At 49.8% G+C, this 15,512-nt stretch overlaps 1 protein-coding gene across 2 annotated transcripts in view; it reads left to right on the top strand.

The window, feature by feature from the left end:
- Positions 1-169: 169 nt before the first annotated feature.
- Positions 170-15,512, top strand: part of sf3b2 (splicing factor 3b, subunit 2) — a 110,471-nt gene continuing 95,128 nt past the window's right edge. For both annotated transcript variants that reach the window (XM_041182042.1, XM_041182040.1), the window contains exons 1-3: positions 170-330; positions 7,708-7,754; positions 9,532-9,609. In XM_041182042.1, coding sequence (XP_041037976.1) covers positions 231-330; positions 7,708-7,754; positions 9,532-9,609 — 225 coding nt within the window. In that variant the 5' untranslated portion in view covers positions 170-230. The remainder of the gene's footprint in view (positions 331-7,707; positions 7,755-9,531; positions 9,610-15,512) is intronic.

Below are 15,512 nucleotides of genomic sequence, written 5' to 3'. Positions count from 1 at the left end.
TTGACAATGGAGGCGTGACAACCACACTTGCTGGTATTGTGGGGGAGGTGGTCACGCCATGATTGATGGCCATTCAACCAATGGGAAGAGAAAGCGCAGTCGCACTGTGGTGTCAGCTTTCAGTAGGAGCCAATCGGATGAGAGGTAGGCGGGGAGTCGGTGAAGGCCACCAGGTTTGGTTGAGGAGGCAGCGACATTTGCTGCCGCCGGTACTGCTTCTGGAGACCGACATGGCGGACGCGCCACCCGGGGTGGATGCGCCGGAGCTCGGCAGCTGGAGCGTCCAGGAGCTACAGGCCAAACTCAACGAGATCGGCTTCTCCGCCCAAGGTAGGGTCCCGCCGACCAACCTCCCTCCCGTCCGCCCCCCAACCCTCGGGCCCCTCACTCCCCGGATCTCTGGGTTCGGGCCTAGCAGCGCCCGAAGCCTCGGGCTCCAGTCCAGCTTAACCCCGGGATGCGGCTCCAGGAAGCCGGCTGGGAAGACCAGGAACACAGGGCCCTAATAAACCCCGCAGGGGCCCCCGCCCCCGGGCTGGATTTTGGAAAACAATTAATGAAATAAAATTTCAACTAAATTAATGAGTAACATTAATTTATCATTAAACCATTGGATTTGGATTTTAATTTCATTATAAACAATGAATAAAAATCGAAATTTCGTTAAATTCCTGAATTAAAATAAGCAATTTGACCATTAATAAATTATAATTCAACACAATATGATTATTTTGTGTAATATAAACTCTTAGATATGTTTTAAAATGTTAAACCTATTTTCCATTGAGTTAAGAAGCAGATTTTGGTTCAAAATGAACCTTGTTTTAATCTTATGAACATTGTTTAGCTCCAGTGTTTAGAGCAGTTAAAATCATTGATTAAAAAACAGAAAACACTGGAAGAACTCAGCAGGTCTGGCAGCATCTGTGGAGCGAGAAGCAGCGTTAACGTTTCGAGTCCGCGGGACTTTTCGTTCGACCCTTCAGCCCTGAAGAAGAGTCATGTTGAATTTGAAACATTAACTCGTGTTTCTCTCTCTGCCAAACCTGCTGAGGCTTTCAGCCACTTTCCGTGTTTGTTTAATTTATTTTGCATTTCCAGCCTCTGCACTATTTTGCTTTTAAAACCAGCGCTTTTCTTTCTGGGTTCTCCTGACACGTAGCAGGGAATTTAAAACAAAAACAGAATTACCTGGAAAAACTCAGCAGGTCTGGCAGCATCGGCGGAGAAGAAAAGAGTTGACGTTTCGAGTCCTCATGACCCTTCGACAGTTCTGTCGAAGGGTCATGAGGACTCGAAACGTCAACTCTTTTCTTCTCCGCCGATGCTGCCAGACCTGCTGAGTTTTTCCAGGTAATTCTGTTTTTGTTTTGGATTTCCAGCATCCGCAGTTTTTTTGTTTTTATAGCAGGGAATTTATCCTAGTTCCAACCGGGCATGTCTTCATTCCACCCCCCTCCCCCCCCAAGCACGAGAAGGGCCAGATCGGAAGGTGACCGGTCCAACTTCAGTCCCTTTTTTGGATTCGATGCGGGCCAACGCCTCAATGCAGCACTAAGGGGGTGCTGCTGGGTTGTTAGAGGTGCCTGTCTTTTGGATGACATGTCCGCCTGCTGTTCGGCAGTGCTCTTCCCTCCTGCCTGCCTTTTCAGCAATTCACCGAGGCTCCTTCGACAGCACCTTCCAAAACAACGACCGCTACCATCTAGAAGGACCAGGGTGCCAGACGCTTGGGAACACCACCACCTGGATGTTCCCCTCCTCACCATCCTGACTTGGAAATATATCGGCCGGTCCTTCACTGTCGCTGGGTCAAAATCCTGGAACTCCCTCCCTAACAGCACTGTGGGTGTACCTACACCACATGGACTGCAGCGGCTCAAGAAGGCAGCTCACCTCCCCCTTCTCAAGGGGTAATTAGGGATGGGCAATAAGTGCTGGGCCCAGCCAGCGATGCTCACACATTTAACATCTAAAACAATAAGAGATCCAGCAGCGACACTGGACGAATAGGGCAGCCCTGCCCAGTGTGTCTCAACTCAAATTACATAAACATTGCTTAGTTACTGTATGCAATGGTTCTTTTTTTAAACATTGATTCATGAGAATGTGAGCAGCCCTGGCAAGGTCAGCATACGCATGAGCACAAGAATTAGGAAATTGCCATTCGGCCCCTCGAGCCTGCTCCACCATTCAGTTAGACCATGCCTGATCGGATTGTGGCCTCGACTCCACATTCCACCTACCCCCCGATAACCTTTGGCCCCCTTGGTAGTCAAGAATCTAACTACCCTTACCTTAAAAATATTCACTGACCCTGCCTCCACCACTCTCTGGGGAAGAGAGCTCCAAAGAGTCATGACCCCCCTGAGAAAAACAATTCTCCTCATCTCTGTCTTCAATGGGAGATCCCTTATTTTTAAACTGTCCCCTGTTTCTAGTCTCTCCCACAAGGGGAAATGTCCTCTCAGCCTCCAACCTGTCAAACTGCCACTCAGGATCTGATATGTGTCAATAAGGTCACCTCTCATTCTTCTAAACTCCAATGGTACAGGTCCAGCCTGTCCAACCTTTCCGCAAGAGATAACCCCCATCCCAGGAATCAGTCGAGCGAACCTTCCCTGAACTGTTTCTAACACATTTATATCCTGTACAACAGTAGCAAAACATCCCTACTTTGGACTTCCAGAAGGTCTTTGACAAGGTGCCGCACAGGAGGTTGCTCAGAAAGATAAGAGCCCATGGTGTTAGAGGCAAGGGACTAGCATGGATAGAAGATTGGCTGTCTGGCAGCAGGCAGAGAGTGGGGATAAGGGGATCCTTCTCAGGATGGCGGCCGGTGACTAGTGGAGTTCCGCAGGGGTCAGTGTTGGGACCACAACTTTTCACTTTATATATTAATGATCTAGATGAAGGAACTGAGGGCATCCTGGTTAAGTTTGCAGATGATACAAAGATAGGTGGAAGGACAGGTAGTATTGAGGAGGCAGGGAGGCTGCAGAAGGATTTGGACAGGTTAGGAGAATGGGCAAAGAAGTGGCAGATGGAATACAACATGGGGAAGTGTGAGGTCAAACACTTTGGTAGGAAGAATAGAGGCATAGACTATTTTCTAAATGGGGAGAGAATTCAGAAATCTGGAGTGCAAAGGGTCTTGGGAGTCCTAGTCCGTGATTCTCTTAAGGTTAACTTGCAGGTTGAGTCAGTAGTTAGGAAGGCAAATGCAATGTTGGCATTTATTTCGAGAGGACTAGAATATAAAAGCAGGGATGTGCTGCTGAGGCTTTATAAGGCTCTGGTCAGAGCACATTTAGAATATTGTGAGCAATTTTGGGCCCCGTATCTCAGGAAGGATGTGCTGGCCCTGGAGAGTGTCCAGAGGAGGTTCACAAGAACGATCCCAGGAATGTAGGGCTTAACATATGAGGAACGTTTGAGGACTCTGGGTCTATACTCGATGGAGTTTAGAAGGATGAGGGGGGATCTGATTGAAACTTACAGAATACTGAAATCCCTGGATAGAGTGAACGTGGGGAAGATGTTTCCATTAGTAGGAGAGACTAGGACCCGAGGGCACAGCCTCAGAGTAAAGGGAAGACCTTTTAGAACAGAGATGAGGAGAAACTTCTTTAGCCAGAGAGTGGTGAATCTATGGAATTCATTGCCACAGAAGGCTGTAGAGGCCAGGTCATTGAGTGTATTTAAGACCGAGATAGATAGGTTCTTGATTGGTAAGGGGATCAAAGGTTACGGGGAGAAGGCGGGAGAATGGGGTTGAGAAACTTATCAGCCATGATTGAATGGCGGAGCAGACTCGATGGGCCGAATGGCCTAATTTCTGCTCCTATGTCTTATGGTCTTTATATTCCATTCCCCTTGGAATAAACAACAACATCCCATTTGCCTTCCTAATCTCTGCATACTAACTTTCCCTGATTCATGTATCAGGACACCCAGATCCCTCTGTACCTCATAGTTCTGCAATTTCTCTCCATTTAAATAATTTGCTGTTTTTCTATTCTACCTGCCAAAGTGGATAGATTCACATTTTCTCACATCGTACTCCACCTGCCAAATTTTTGCCTGTTCACTTAACCCATCGATGTCCCTTTGCAGCCTCTTTATGTCCTCTTCACAACTTACTTTCCTATCGATCTTGGTGTCATCAGTAAGTTTCACAACCTTACATTTGGTCCCTTCATCCAAGTCATTGATATAAATTGTAAATAGATGAGGCCCCAGCACCGATCCCTGTGACACTCAACTCATGACAACTTGCCACTTTTAAGGAAGCCTTAACAATGCACTTAGTAAAACATAGTATGATTAGACGAAATCAGTATGGTTTTACTAAGGAGCAGTCCTATTTAACACATTTATTGGAGTTTTTTGAGGATGTAACTTATAGGCTGGATAAAGGGGAACCAGTAGATGTTGTATACCTGGATTTCCAAAAGGCTTTCGATAAGATGCCACACAAAAGGTTAATGGGCAAGATAAGGACTCTTGGAGATGGTGGGTAATATTTTAGCATGGATAGAGGATTGGCTAATGGATAGAAAGCAGAGAACGAGCATAAATGGGGCTTTTTCAAGTCAGCAGGCAGTGGAGTGCCACAAGGATCAGTTATTTACAATCCATATTAATGGCTTAGATGAAGAGACAGAGAGTAGGGTATCCAAGTTTGCTGATGATACAAAGCTAGGGGGAAAGGTAAGCTGTGGGGAGGACACAGAGAGGCTGCAAAGGGTTATAGAGAGTTTGAGTGACTGGGCAACAAGATGGCAAATGGAGTATAATGTAAGGAAGTGTGAGGTTATTCACTTTGGTCATAAGAATAGAAAAACAGAACATTTGTTAAAAGACGAGAAACTTGTGAGTGTTGATGTTGAAAGAGACTTGGGTGTGCTTGTACAGGGAATGCAGAAAGTTAGCCTGCAGGTGCAGCAAGTGATTAAAAAGGTCAATGGCACATTGGCCTTTATTGCAAGGGGATTGAAGTATGGGAATAAGGAATTCTTGCTCCGTTGTACAGGGTTTTGGTGAGTTCACATCTGGAATATTGTGTGTGCAGTTTTGGTCTCCACATTTAAGGAAGGATATACTTACACTGGAGGCGATACAGTGAAGGTTCACTGGATTGGTCCCTGGGGTGAGGGGCTGTCCTATGATGAGAGGCTGAGTAAATCGGGTTTCTTTTCTCTGGAGTTTCGGAGAATGAGAGGGGATCTGACTGAAACCTACAGGATTCTGAAGGGGATGTGACAGGGCGGGTGCTGGGAGATTGTTCCCGCTGGTCGGAGAATCTAAAACACGGGAGCCCAGTCTCAGGATAAGGGGCCGATCATTTTGGACAGATGTGGGGAAATCTCTTCACTCAGAGTTGTGAATCTTTGGAATTCTCTATCCCAGAGGATTGTGGATGCTCCATCGTTGCGTATATTTAAGGCCGGGATAGACAGATGTTTGGTGTCTTTAAGGGAATACTGGGATATGTGGAGCAGGCAGGAAAGTGGAGTTGAAGCCCAAGATCAGCCGTGATCGTATTGAATGGTGGAGCAGGTTCGATGGGCCGAATGGTCTTCTCCTGTTTCTTGTGTTGCCGACCCTATTTATGCCGACTCTGTTAACATGGACAGAGGATTGGTTAGCTAAGGTGTTACCCCCTACATCATGAGCTCTTATTTTGTGTAGTAACCTTTGACGTGGTACCTTGGCAAGTAGCCGCTGGCAATCCACCACCACGGGTTCCCCTTCATCCACGTTGTTTATTACCTCCTCAAAGACCCCTAATAAATTAGTCAAACATGATTTCCTTTTGCAATACCCCTTGGAAAGGTGATGGTGAGCCGGTGCCTTGTATACAACTGAGTGGTTTGCTTGGCCATTTCAGAGGGCCGGAGTCACCCACGTTGCTGTGGGTCTGGAGTCACATGTAGGCCAGACCGGGTAAGGATGGCAGATTTCCTTCCCTAAAGGACTTTAGTGAACCAGATGGGATTTTACAACAATTGATGACAGTTTCATGGTCACCATCATTGAGACTAGTTTTCAATTCCAGATTTATTAACTGAATTTAAGCTGCTGTTGTGGGATTAGAACCGATATCTTTGGGTCATTAGTAGGCTGGGAATCCTGCAGCTGGTAACTCACCTCCTGACTCCCCAAAGCCTGTCCACCATCTACAAGGCACAAGTCAGGAATGTGATGGAATACTGCCCACTTGCCTGGATGAGTGCAGCTCCCACAACACTCAAGAAGCTCAACACTGCCCAGGACAAAACAGCCCCACTTGACTGGCATCCCATCCACAAACATTCACTCCCTCCACCACCAACGCACAGTAGCAGCAGTGTGTGTACCATCTACAAGATGCACTGCAGGAATTCACCAAGACTCCTTAGACAGCACCTTCCAAACCCACGACCGCTACCATCTAGAAGGACAAGGGCAGCAGATAGATGGGAACACCACCACTTGCAAGTTCCCCTCCAAGTCACTCACCATCCTGACTTGGAAGTATATCACCGTTCCTTCACTGTCGCTGGGTTAAAATCCTGGAACTCCCTCCCTAACAGCACTGTGGGTGTACCTACACCGCATGGATTGCAGTGGCTCAAGAAGGCAGCTCACCACCACCTTCTCAAGGGGCAATTAGGAATGGGCAATAAATGCTGGCCCAGCCAGTGATGCCCACATCCTGTGAATGAATATAAAAAGTAGTCAAGTTTAACATTCCAGAAAAGGATTGGTTGTATAGTGAAGTGGATTTGACCTGTGCTAATAATGTGATGAGGCGCAAAATAAATGAATTCTGTGTAGTTGTGGGTACTGCCTGTGACCCTTGCATAATTCAGTTATAGTGACATTAGGAAGAGGAGGAGGCCATTCAGCCCCTCTCGAGCCTGTCCTGACAGTTAATTGGATTGTGTCTGATTCCCACGTTTCCTGCCTTGGATAAGATTTGAAAATCCCTCGTTGCCCACCTGGAAGTAGATCGCAGATCAGCGATCACCTGGAGAGGATGTGTTCGGGCTTTGGGTGCTCTCTGATTGAGATCACTGCCTGGACTATTAACACAACCTCTTTGAAGTTCTGAAGTTGCTGCTGCCTCCAGCTGGTTCCATTTGAACATTGGAGCCAAGATGTTCTTGTTTTTAAACCCCTCGCCTTCCCTGTTCTATTTCAATTCTGCATTCTGCTCTGTAAATTCCCCAGCCCGTGTCAAGTGATGAAACCTGAGCAGTCGGCTATCCCACTTGCTGAGCCATCAGTATTAGAAGGATAGCTGAAATCCTGCAGGAACGTCCCTGTGAGACCCTCCCATCGCACTGTAGGCATTCAGTTGGGGGAAAGTGAAAATTATTGCAAGGATTCTGGAGCTGATTAATAGACTGACAGGAACGAGCACTCCTTCCCTAACTGTGGCCATGGGGGTGGGGGTAGTCCAACATGGTTCGAGGGTTATATGGCCTCCCACAAACTGATGGCACAGCAGAAAGATTCCTTACTCTGTGTAAACACTAGAGATTGTAGCACTGTAACTGAGTGAAGTACTGATGCTTCTAGGGAAAGCAAGATAATTACTTGGGAGAGAAGGGTGTGGAAGGATATTGCAGTGATTTAAAATGAAGTATTATCTGTTGTGGTCTCTTTGTGCACTGTGACCACCAGGTCCTGTATTATCTGTGTCTTCTGTTCTTAAAGGTGTACGAGAAGAGCTTATTGAACGGCTGCAGAACTACAGCTTGCAGGTGAGTGGAGCCATGCCTTCCAGGAGCCAGTAACCTCCTCGCTGACATTGACACCAGCTTGCTGTTAGCTCTGATGGGGCTTGACAGGATCGACACGGAGAGGGTGTTTCCCCTTGCTCGGGGAATCTAAAACACACGATAAGGGGGCCGATCGTTTTGGACTGAGATGAGGAGAAATTTCTTCACTTGGAGGGTTGGGGGTCTTTGGAATTCTCTAGCCCAGAGAGTGTGGATGCTCCATTGTTAAATGCTGTCAAGACTGATAGGGATAGACTTTTGGGTGCTAAGGGAATGAAGGGGTATGGAGAGTGGGCAGGAAAATGGAGTTGAAGTCCAAGATCAGCCATAATTGTATTGAATGGCAGGGCAGACTGGATAGGCCAAATGGCCTTCTCCTGTTCCTGTCTCTTGTGACCCAGAGCTGGAGAGTCCCACTGTTTCCTCTGTATCAGCAACCCCAAGTGAACAAACAGGTTCAATAAAGTTAGGGAGATACCCCCACTTGTAGAGGGAGACCAGAACTAGGGGCCCATCGATATAAGACAGTCATTAATAAATCCGACTGGGAACTCAGGAGAAACGTCTTCACCCAGAGAGTGGGGAGAATGTGGGACTCGCTCCCACAGGGAGTGGTCGAGGTGAATAGTATCGATACATTTTAGGGGGAAGCTGGATAAACACATGAGGGAGAAAGGAGTAGAAGGATATGGTGATGGGGGAAGGTGGAGAGGGGGTGGGAGGAGGTTTGAGTGGAGCAGAACCAGTCCAGCAGATGGACCGAATGGCCTGATTCTGTGCTGCATGTTCTCTCACCACGTGAAAGCTCCAGTTGATGCTCCGTCTTTTGGGAGGGGGTGGGATGTGGGCAGGTTGGTGTTCCAGACCTGAGAGAATCAGCAATTGGTCAGCCTCCTTCACCCGGAGGTTCACTGTGAGATGAATGGTTATCTCCTCCTCCTGTCACTATTGTGTGTTCCTATGACATTGTCACACAGCACGAGGCAGGTGCTGGTGGAGTAAATCGAATCCAGTGAAGTGTTCACTCTGTATCAAACAGGGTCCAGCCTTTCTGTTTCTCTGTCCTTTGAGCTCCCCAACTCACCCTTGAAATTTAAGAACACAAAGGGATTAGGAGCAGGGGTAGGCCATTCAGCCCCTCGAGACTGCTCTGCCATTCAGTAAGATCAAGGCTGATCTGATTGTCTCAACTCCAGTTTGCTATCAGACCACACCCACCCCCATCTTCAATACCACAGACTGACCACCCTCTGAGAGAAGAAATTCCTCCTCATCTCCATCTTCAATAGGAGACCCCTCATTTTGAAAGCGAGCCCCCCTTGTTCTAGATTCCCCCACGAGGGACAAACATCCTCTCAGCCTCCACTCTGTCAGGGGTATCCTTCCCAGGCCCTCATCAATTATATAAACATCGTTAATTATTAATCTCTCAAACAAGACTTCCGGATCTCATTGTTCTCTGAACATTTTGAGCAGGAGTTTTATTAATGGCTTGTCTTCCTAAGCATTCCCTCAAGACAGTTAATGAAACCCTCTGCCTTTTTTGAGCTTTGACACACAAGTTATGCTTTAAGCATTCATGCTAAATGGTGTTCCTGTACATATTTCCTTGCTGGGGTGCTCTGAGGCTGGCCTTTTGCCCCGTGACCAGCTCTGGTTAGCTGGGTTGAATTATTGAGCCTTGACTTGGCGAGATGTCTAATGGCAGCTCTCAGTGACCTGTGCCTCACCACCTGCTCCCTGCCTCTTGTCTTTACAGAATGGAGTTGCCTTGACCCGACCCCTGCGGGGTGATGACATGGATAAGGGCCACCCAATGCCACCGCTGCCGGGGCAGGTAAGCTGAACATGGTGGGTGGGTGTTAGAGCAGCGCTTCCCAAACCATGGGTTTTGCAGAAACAACGGATGGGAGCTTCAAGCTGTCCGCTTCTCCAGGACTGAGGTCCAGGTGGGATCTGGCCCCGGCTCTTCCCCTGCTTCTCGCTCTCATTCTCTCTGTGATTGTACCCAACAGCTGAGCGGGCAGGCTTCATGGGCATCTTGTGTACCCCCCAAATAGGCTACACCCCACCTGTGCATTGAGAGAGCAGCATCTACGGAGCATCTGGTGATGGGCTCAGCCTATTGGCCACCATCTTTATAGGGGGCGATGTGAGCAGGACATTTACATGGCTGCCATCTTTATAGGGGGCGGAGTGAAGCAGGACCACGCACTGCCATCTTTGTAGGGGGCGGAGTGAAGCGGGACCACGCACTGCCATCTTTATAGACGGCGTAGTGAGGCGGGGCACACGCACTGCCATCTTTGTACGGTGCGGAGTGAAGCAGGACACGCGCACTGCCATCTTTGTAGGGTGCGGAGTGAAGCAGGACACATGCACTGCCATCTTTGTAGGGTGCGGAGTGAAGTGAGACACACACTGCCATCATTATAGGGGGCGGAGTGAAGTGAGACTCACTGCCATCTTTATAGGGGGCAGAGTGAAGCGGGAGACACGCACTGCCATCTTCATAGGGGGCGGAGTGAAGTGGGACATGCACTGCCATCTTCATAGGGGGCGGAGTGAAGAGGGACACGCACTGCCATCTTTATAGGGGGCGGAGTGAAGTGAGACATGCACTGCCATCTTTATAGGGGGCGGAGTGAAGTGAGACACGCACTGCCATCTTTATAGGGGGCGGAGTGAAGAGGGACACAAGCACTGCCATCATTATAGGGGGTGGAGTGAAGTGGGACACGCACTGTCATCTTTATAGGGGGCGGAGTGAAGTGGGACACGCACTGCCATCTTTATAGGGGGCGGAGTGAAGAGGGACACAAGCACTGCCATCATTATAGGGGGTGGAGTGAAGTGGGACACGCACTGCCATCTTTATAGGGGGTGGAGTGAATCTGGACACGCACTGCCATCTTTAAAGGGGGTGGAGTGAAGTGAGACACGCTCTGCCATCTTTATAGGGGGCGGACTGAAACGGGACACGCACTGCCATCTTTATAGGGGGCGGAGTGAAGCAGGACACACACACACTGCCATCTTTATAGGCGGGAGGAGTGAAACTGGACACGCACTGCCATCTTTATAGGGGCGGAGTGAATCTGGACACGCACTGCCATCTTTATAGGGGGCGGAGTGAAGTGAATCACAAGCACTGCCATCTTTATAGGGGGCAGAGTGAAGTGGGCCATGCACTGCCATCTTTATAGGGGGTGGAGTGAATCTGGGCACGCACTGCCATCTTTATAGGGGCGGAGTGAATCTGGACACGCACTGCCATCTTTATAGGGGGCGGAGTGAACCAGGACACACACACTGCCATCTTTATAGGCGGGAGGAGTGAAACTGGACGCACACTGCCATCTTTATTGGGGCGGAGTCAAACTGGACACGCACTGCCATCTGTATAGTGGGCGGAGTGAAGTGGGATACGCACTGCCATCTTTATAGGTGGCGGAGTGAAGAGGGACATGCACTGCCATCTTTATATGGGGCGGAGTGAAGTGGGACCCGCACTGCCATCTTTATAGGGGGCGGAATGAAGCAGGACACACACTGCCATCTTTATCGGGGCGGAGTGAAGTGGGACACACACTGCCATCTTTATAGGGGGCGGAGTGAAGTGCGACATGCACTGCCATCTTTATATGGGGCGGAGTGAAGTGGGACATGCACTGCCATCTTTATAGGCGGGAAGAGTGAAACTGGACACGCACTACCATCTTTATAGGGGGCGGAGTGAAGTGGGACACGCACTGCCATCTTTATAGGGGGTGGAGTGAAGTGGGACACGCACTGCCATCTTTATAGGGGGCGGAGTAAAGTGGGACACGCACTGCCATCTTTATAGGCAGGCGGAGTGAAGCAGGACACACTTCCATCTTTATAGGCGGGAGGAGTGAAACTGGACGCACACTGCCATCTTTATAGGGGGCGGAGTAAAGTGGGACACGCACTGTCATCTTTATAGGCAGGCGGAGTGAAGCAGGACACACACACTGCCATCTTTATAGGCGGGAGGAGTGAAACTGGACGCACGCTGCCATCTTTATAGGGGCAGAGTGAAACTGGATATGCACAGCCATCTTCATAGGGGACGGAGTGAAGTGGGACACACACTGCCATCTTTATAGGGGGCGGAGTGAAGTGGGACATGCACTACCATCTTCATAGGGGGTGGAGTGAAGTGAGACACGCACTGCCATCTTTATAGGGGGTGGAGTGAAGCAAGACAATCACTGCCATCTTTATAGGGGGCAGAGTGAAGTGGGACGCACAGTGCCATCATTATAGGGGGCGGAGTGAAGTGAGACTCACTGCCATCTTTATAGGGGGCAGAGTGAAGTGGGACACACGCACTGCAATCTTTATAGTGGGGCGGAGTGAAGCGAGACACGCACTGCCATCTTTATAGGGGGTGGAGTGAAGTGAGACACACTGTGCCATCGTTATAGGGGGCGGAGTGAAGTGAGACTCACTGCCATCTTTATAGGGGGCAGAGTGAAGTGGGACACACGCACTGCCATCTTTATAGTGGGGCGGAGTGAAGTGGGACATGCATTGCCATCTTCATAGGGGGCGGAGTGAATCTGGACACGCACTGCCATCTTTATAGGGGGCGGAGTGAAGTGGGACACGCACTGCCATCTTTATGGGGTCAGAGTGAAGTGAGACACGCACTGCCATCTTTATAGGCGGGAAGGGTGAAACTGGACACGCACTGCCATCTTTATAGGGGTGGAGTGAAGCAGGACAAACACACTGCCATTTTTATAGGGGGCGGAGTGAAGCAGGACACACGCACTGCCATCTTTATAGGGGTCAGAGTGAAGCAGGACCCGCACTGCCATCTTTATAGGGGTTAGAGTGAAGCAGGACACACACACTGCCATCATTGTAGGGGTCAGGGTGAAGCGGGACACGCGCTGCCATCTTTATAGGGGGCGGAGTGAAGCAGGACACACACACTGCCATCTTTATAGGGGGCGGAGTGAAGCAGGACACACACACTGCCCGCTTTATAGGGGGCGGAGTGAAGAGACACACACTGCCATCATTATAGGGGGCGGAGTGAAGCAGGACACGCACACTGCCATCTTTATAGGGGGCGGAGTGAAGCAGGACACACACACTGCCCGCTTTATAGGGTCGGAGTGAAGCGGGACACGCACTGCCATCTTTATTGGGGGCAGAGTGAAGTGAGACATGCACTGCCATCTTTATAGGGGGCGGAGTGAAGTGAGACACGCACTGCCATCTTTATAGGGGACGGAGTGAAGTGAGACACGCACTGCCATCTTTATAAGGGGTGGAGTGAAGCGGGGCACGCACTGCCATCTTTATAGGGGGCGGATTGAAGCAGGACACACACTGCCATCTTTATAGGGGCCGGATTGAAGCAGGACACACACACTGCCATCTTTATAGGGGGTGGAGTGAAGCAAGACACACACACTGCCATCTTTATAGGGGGCAGAGTGAAGCAGGACACGCACACTGCCCGCTTTATAGGGGTCAGAGTGAAGCAGGACACACACTGTCATCTTTATAGGGGGTGGAGTGAAGCAAGACACACACTGCCATCTTTATAGGGGCGGAGTGAAGCAGGACACACACACTGCCCGCTTTATAGGGGGTGGAGTGAAGCAGGACACACACACTGCCATCTTTATAGAGGTCAGGGTAAAGCAGGACGCACACACTGCCATTTTTATAGGGGTCAGTGTAAAGCAGGACACATGCACTGCCATCTTTACAGGGGGCGGAGTGAGGCAGTACACGCATTGCCATCTTTATTGGGGGCGGAGTGAGGTGAGACGCGCACTGCCATCTTTATTGGGGTCGGAGTGAAATGGGACACAAGCACTGCCATCTTTTTAGGGGGCGGAGTGAAGTGGGACAAGCTCTGCCATCTTTATAGGGGGCGGAATGAAGTGAGACGCACTCACTGCCATCTTTCTGGGGGCGGAATGAAGTGAGATGCACTCAGTGCCATCTTTATAGGGGGCGGAGTGAAGTGGGACACACGCTGCCATCTTTACAGGGGCGGGGTGAGGCGGGACATGCACTGCCATCTTTATAGAGGGCTGAGTGAAGTGTGACACGCCCAGCCATCTTTATAGGGGCGGAGTGAAGTGAGACATACACTGCCATCTTTATAGGTGGCGGAGTGAAGTGGGACATGCACTGCCATCTTTATAGGGAGTGGAGTGAAGCAGGACACACGCACTGCCATCTTTATCAGAGGCGGAGTGAAGTGGGACACGCACTGCCATCTTTATAGGGGGCGGAGTGAAGCAGGACACACACACTGCCATCATTATAGGGGGCGGAGTGAAGCGGGACACACACTGCCATCTTTCTTGGGGGCAGAATGAAGCGGGACACACACTGCCATCTTTATAGGGGGCGGAGTGAAGCGGGACACACACTGCCATCTTTCTTGGGGGCAGAATGAAGCGGGACACACACTGCCATCTTTATAGGGGTGGAGTGAAGCTGGACACACTGCCATCTTTATAGGGGGCGGAGTGAAGCAAGACACACACTGCCATCTTTATAGGGGGTGGAGTGAAGTTACACACGCATTGCCATCTTTATAGGGGCGGAATGAAGCAGTACACACGCACTGCCATCTTTATTGGGGGGCGGAGTGAAGTAGGACATACACACTGCCATCTTTATTGGGGCCGGATTGAAGCAGGACACACACTGCCATCTTTATTGGGGGCGGGGTGAAACTGGACACGCACTGCCATCTTTATTGGGGGCGGAGTGAAGTGGGACACACGCATTGCCACCTTCATACGAGGCAGAGTGAAGCAGGACACACACACTGCCATCTTTATTGGGGGCAGAGTGAAGTGGGACACACACTGCCATCTTTATTGGGGGCGGAGTGAAGCGGGACACACACACTGCCATCTTTATAATGGTCAGAGTGAAGTGAGACACACTGCCATCTTTATTGGGGGTGGAGTGAAGTGGGACACCCACTGCCATCTTTATTGGGGGCGGAGTGAAGTGGGACACACACTGCCATCTTTATTGGGGGCGGAGTGAAGCGGGACACACGCACTGCCATCTTTATTGGGGGCGGAGTGAAGCGGGACACACACACTGCCATCTTTATTGCGGGCGGAGTGAAGCGGGACACATGCACTGCCATCTTTATTGCGGGCGGAGTGAAGTGGGACACACACTACCGCCCTGGGCCAGGGAGTGGGAGGAGGGAGTCTTCACTGAGTTTTCTGTTGGGGAATACAGAGTGCTTGACTGAAACCTGCATAAATACCTGAATTAAGAATGTTTTTACAAAGTTAAAGTGGCTTCCCTGATTAGAATGCAGATTTTCATATTTACAAGTTTTTATTAATTATTTACTGAAGGTTGCTGCTGCCTTTTGCAGGGAGTCACTTTACTGATCTAGTGTTAGAATGGGTCACATTGGGAAGCTCTGGGTTAGAGATTGGAATGTTTATTGAACTGAAGCAGCCCTCTTTCTCTCCCCAAGCGTCCTAACTCTCTCCGCCCCCCCCAACACCGATTTCTATCCCCATGAAGCTGATTAATGGAAGTTCTGTGCTGTCCAATTCAAGTAAGGGAGTCTGTGTCTGTGACACCAGGGAGGAGCCTGCATGAATCGAGAGAGAGAAACATCAATGTTTTGCTCCCAGGACCCACTGTTTGTTCTTAGAAAATTCACTGCACTGTCCCCGCTCGCCTTCTGCCTCCTGCACACAG

The sequence above is a fragment of the Carcharodon carcharias genome, assembly GCF_017639515.1.
Source record: "Carcharodon carcharias isolate sCarCar2 chromosome 37 unlocalized genomic scaffold, sCarCar2.pri SUPER_37_unloc_2, whole genome shotgun sequence".
Taxonomy (NCBI): Eukaryota; Metazoa; Chordata; class Chondrichthyes; order Lamniformes; family Lamnidae; genus Carcharodon; species Carcharodon carcharias.
The sequence above is the reverse complement of the archived record's forward strand: the minus strand, read 5'-3'. Positions and strand labels throughout refer to the sequence as shown.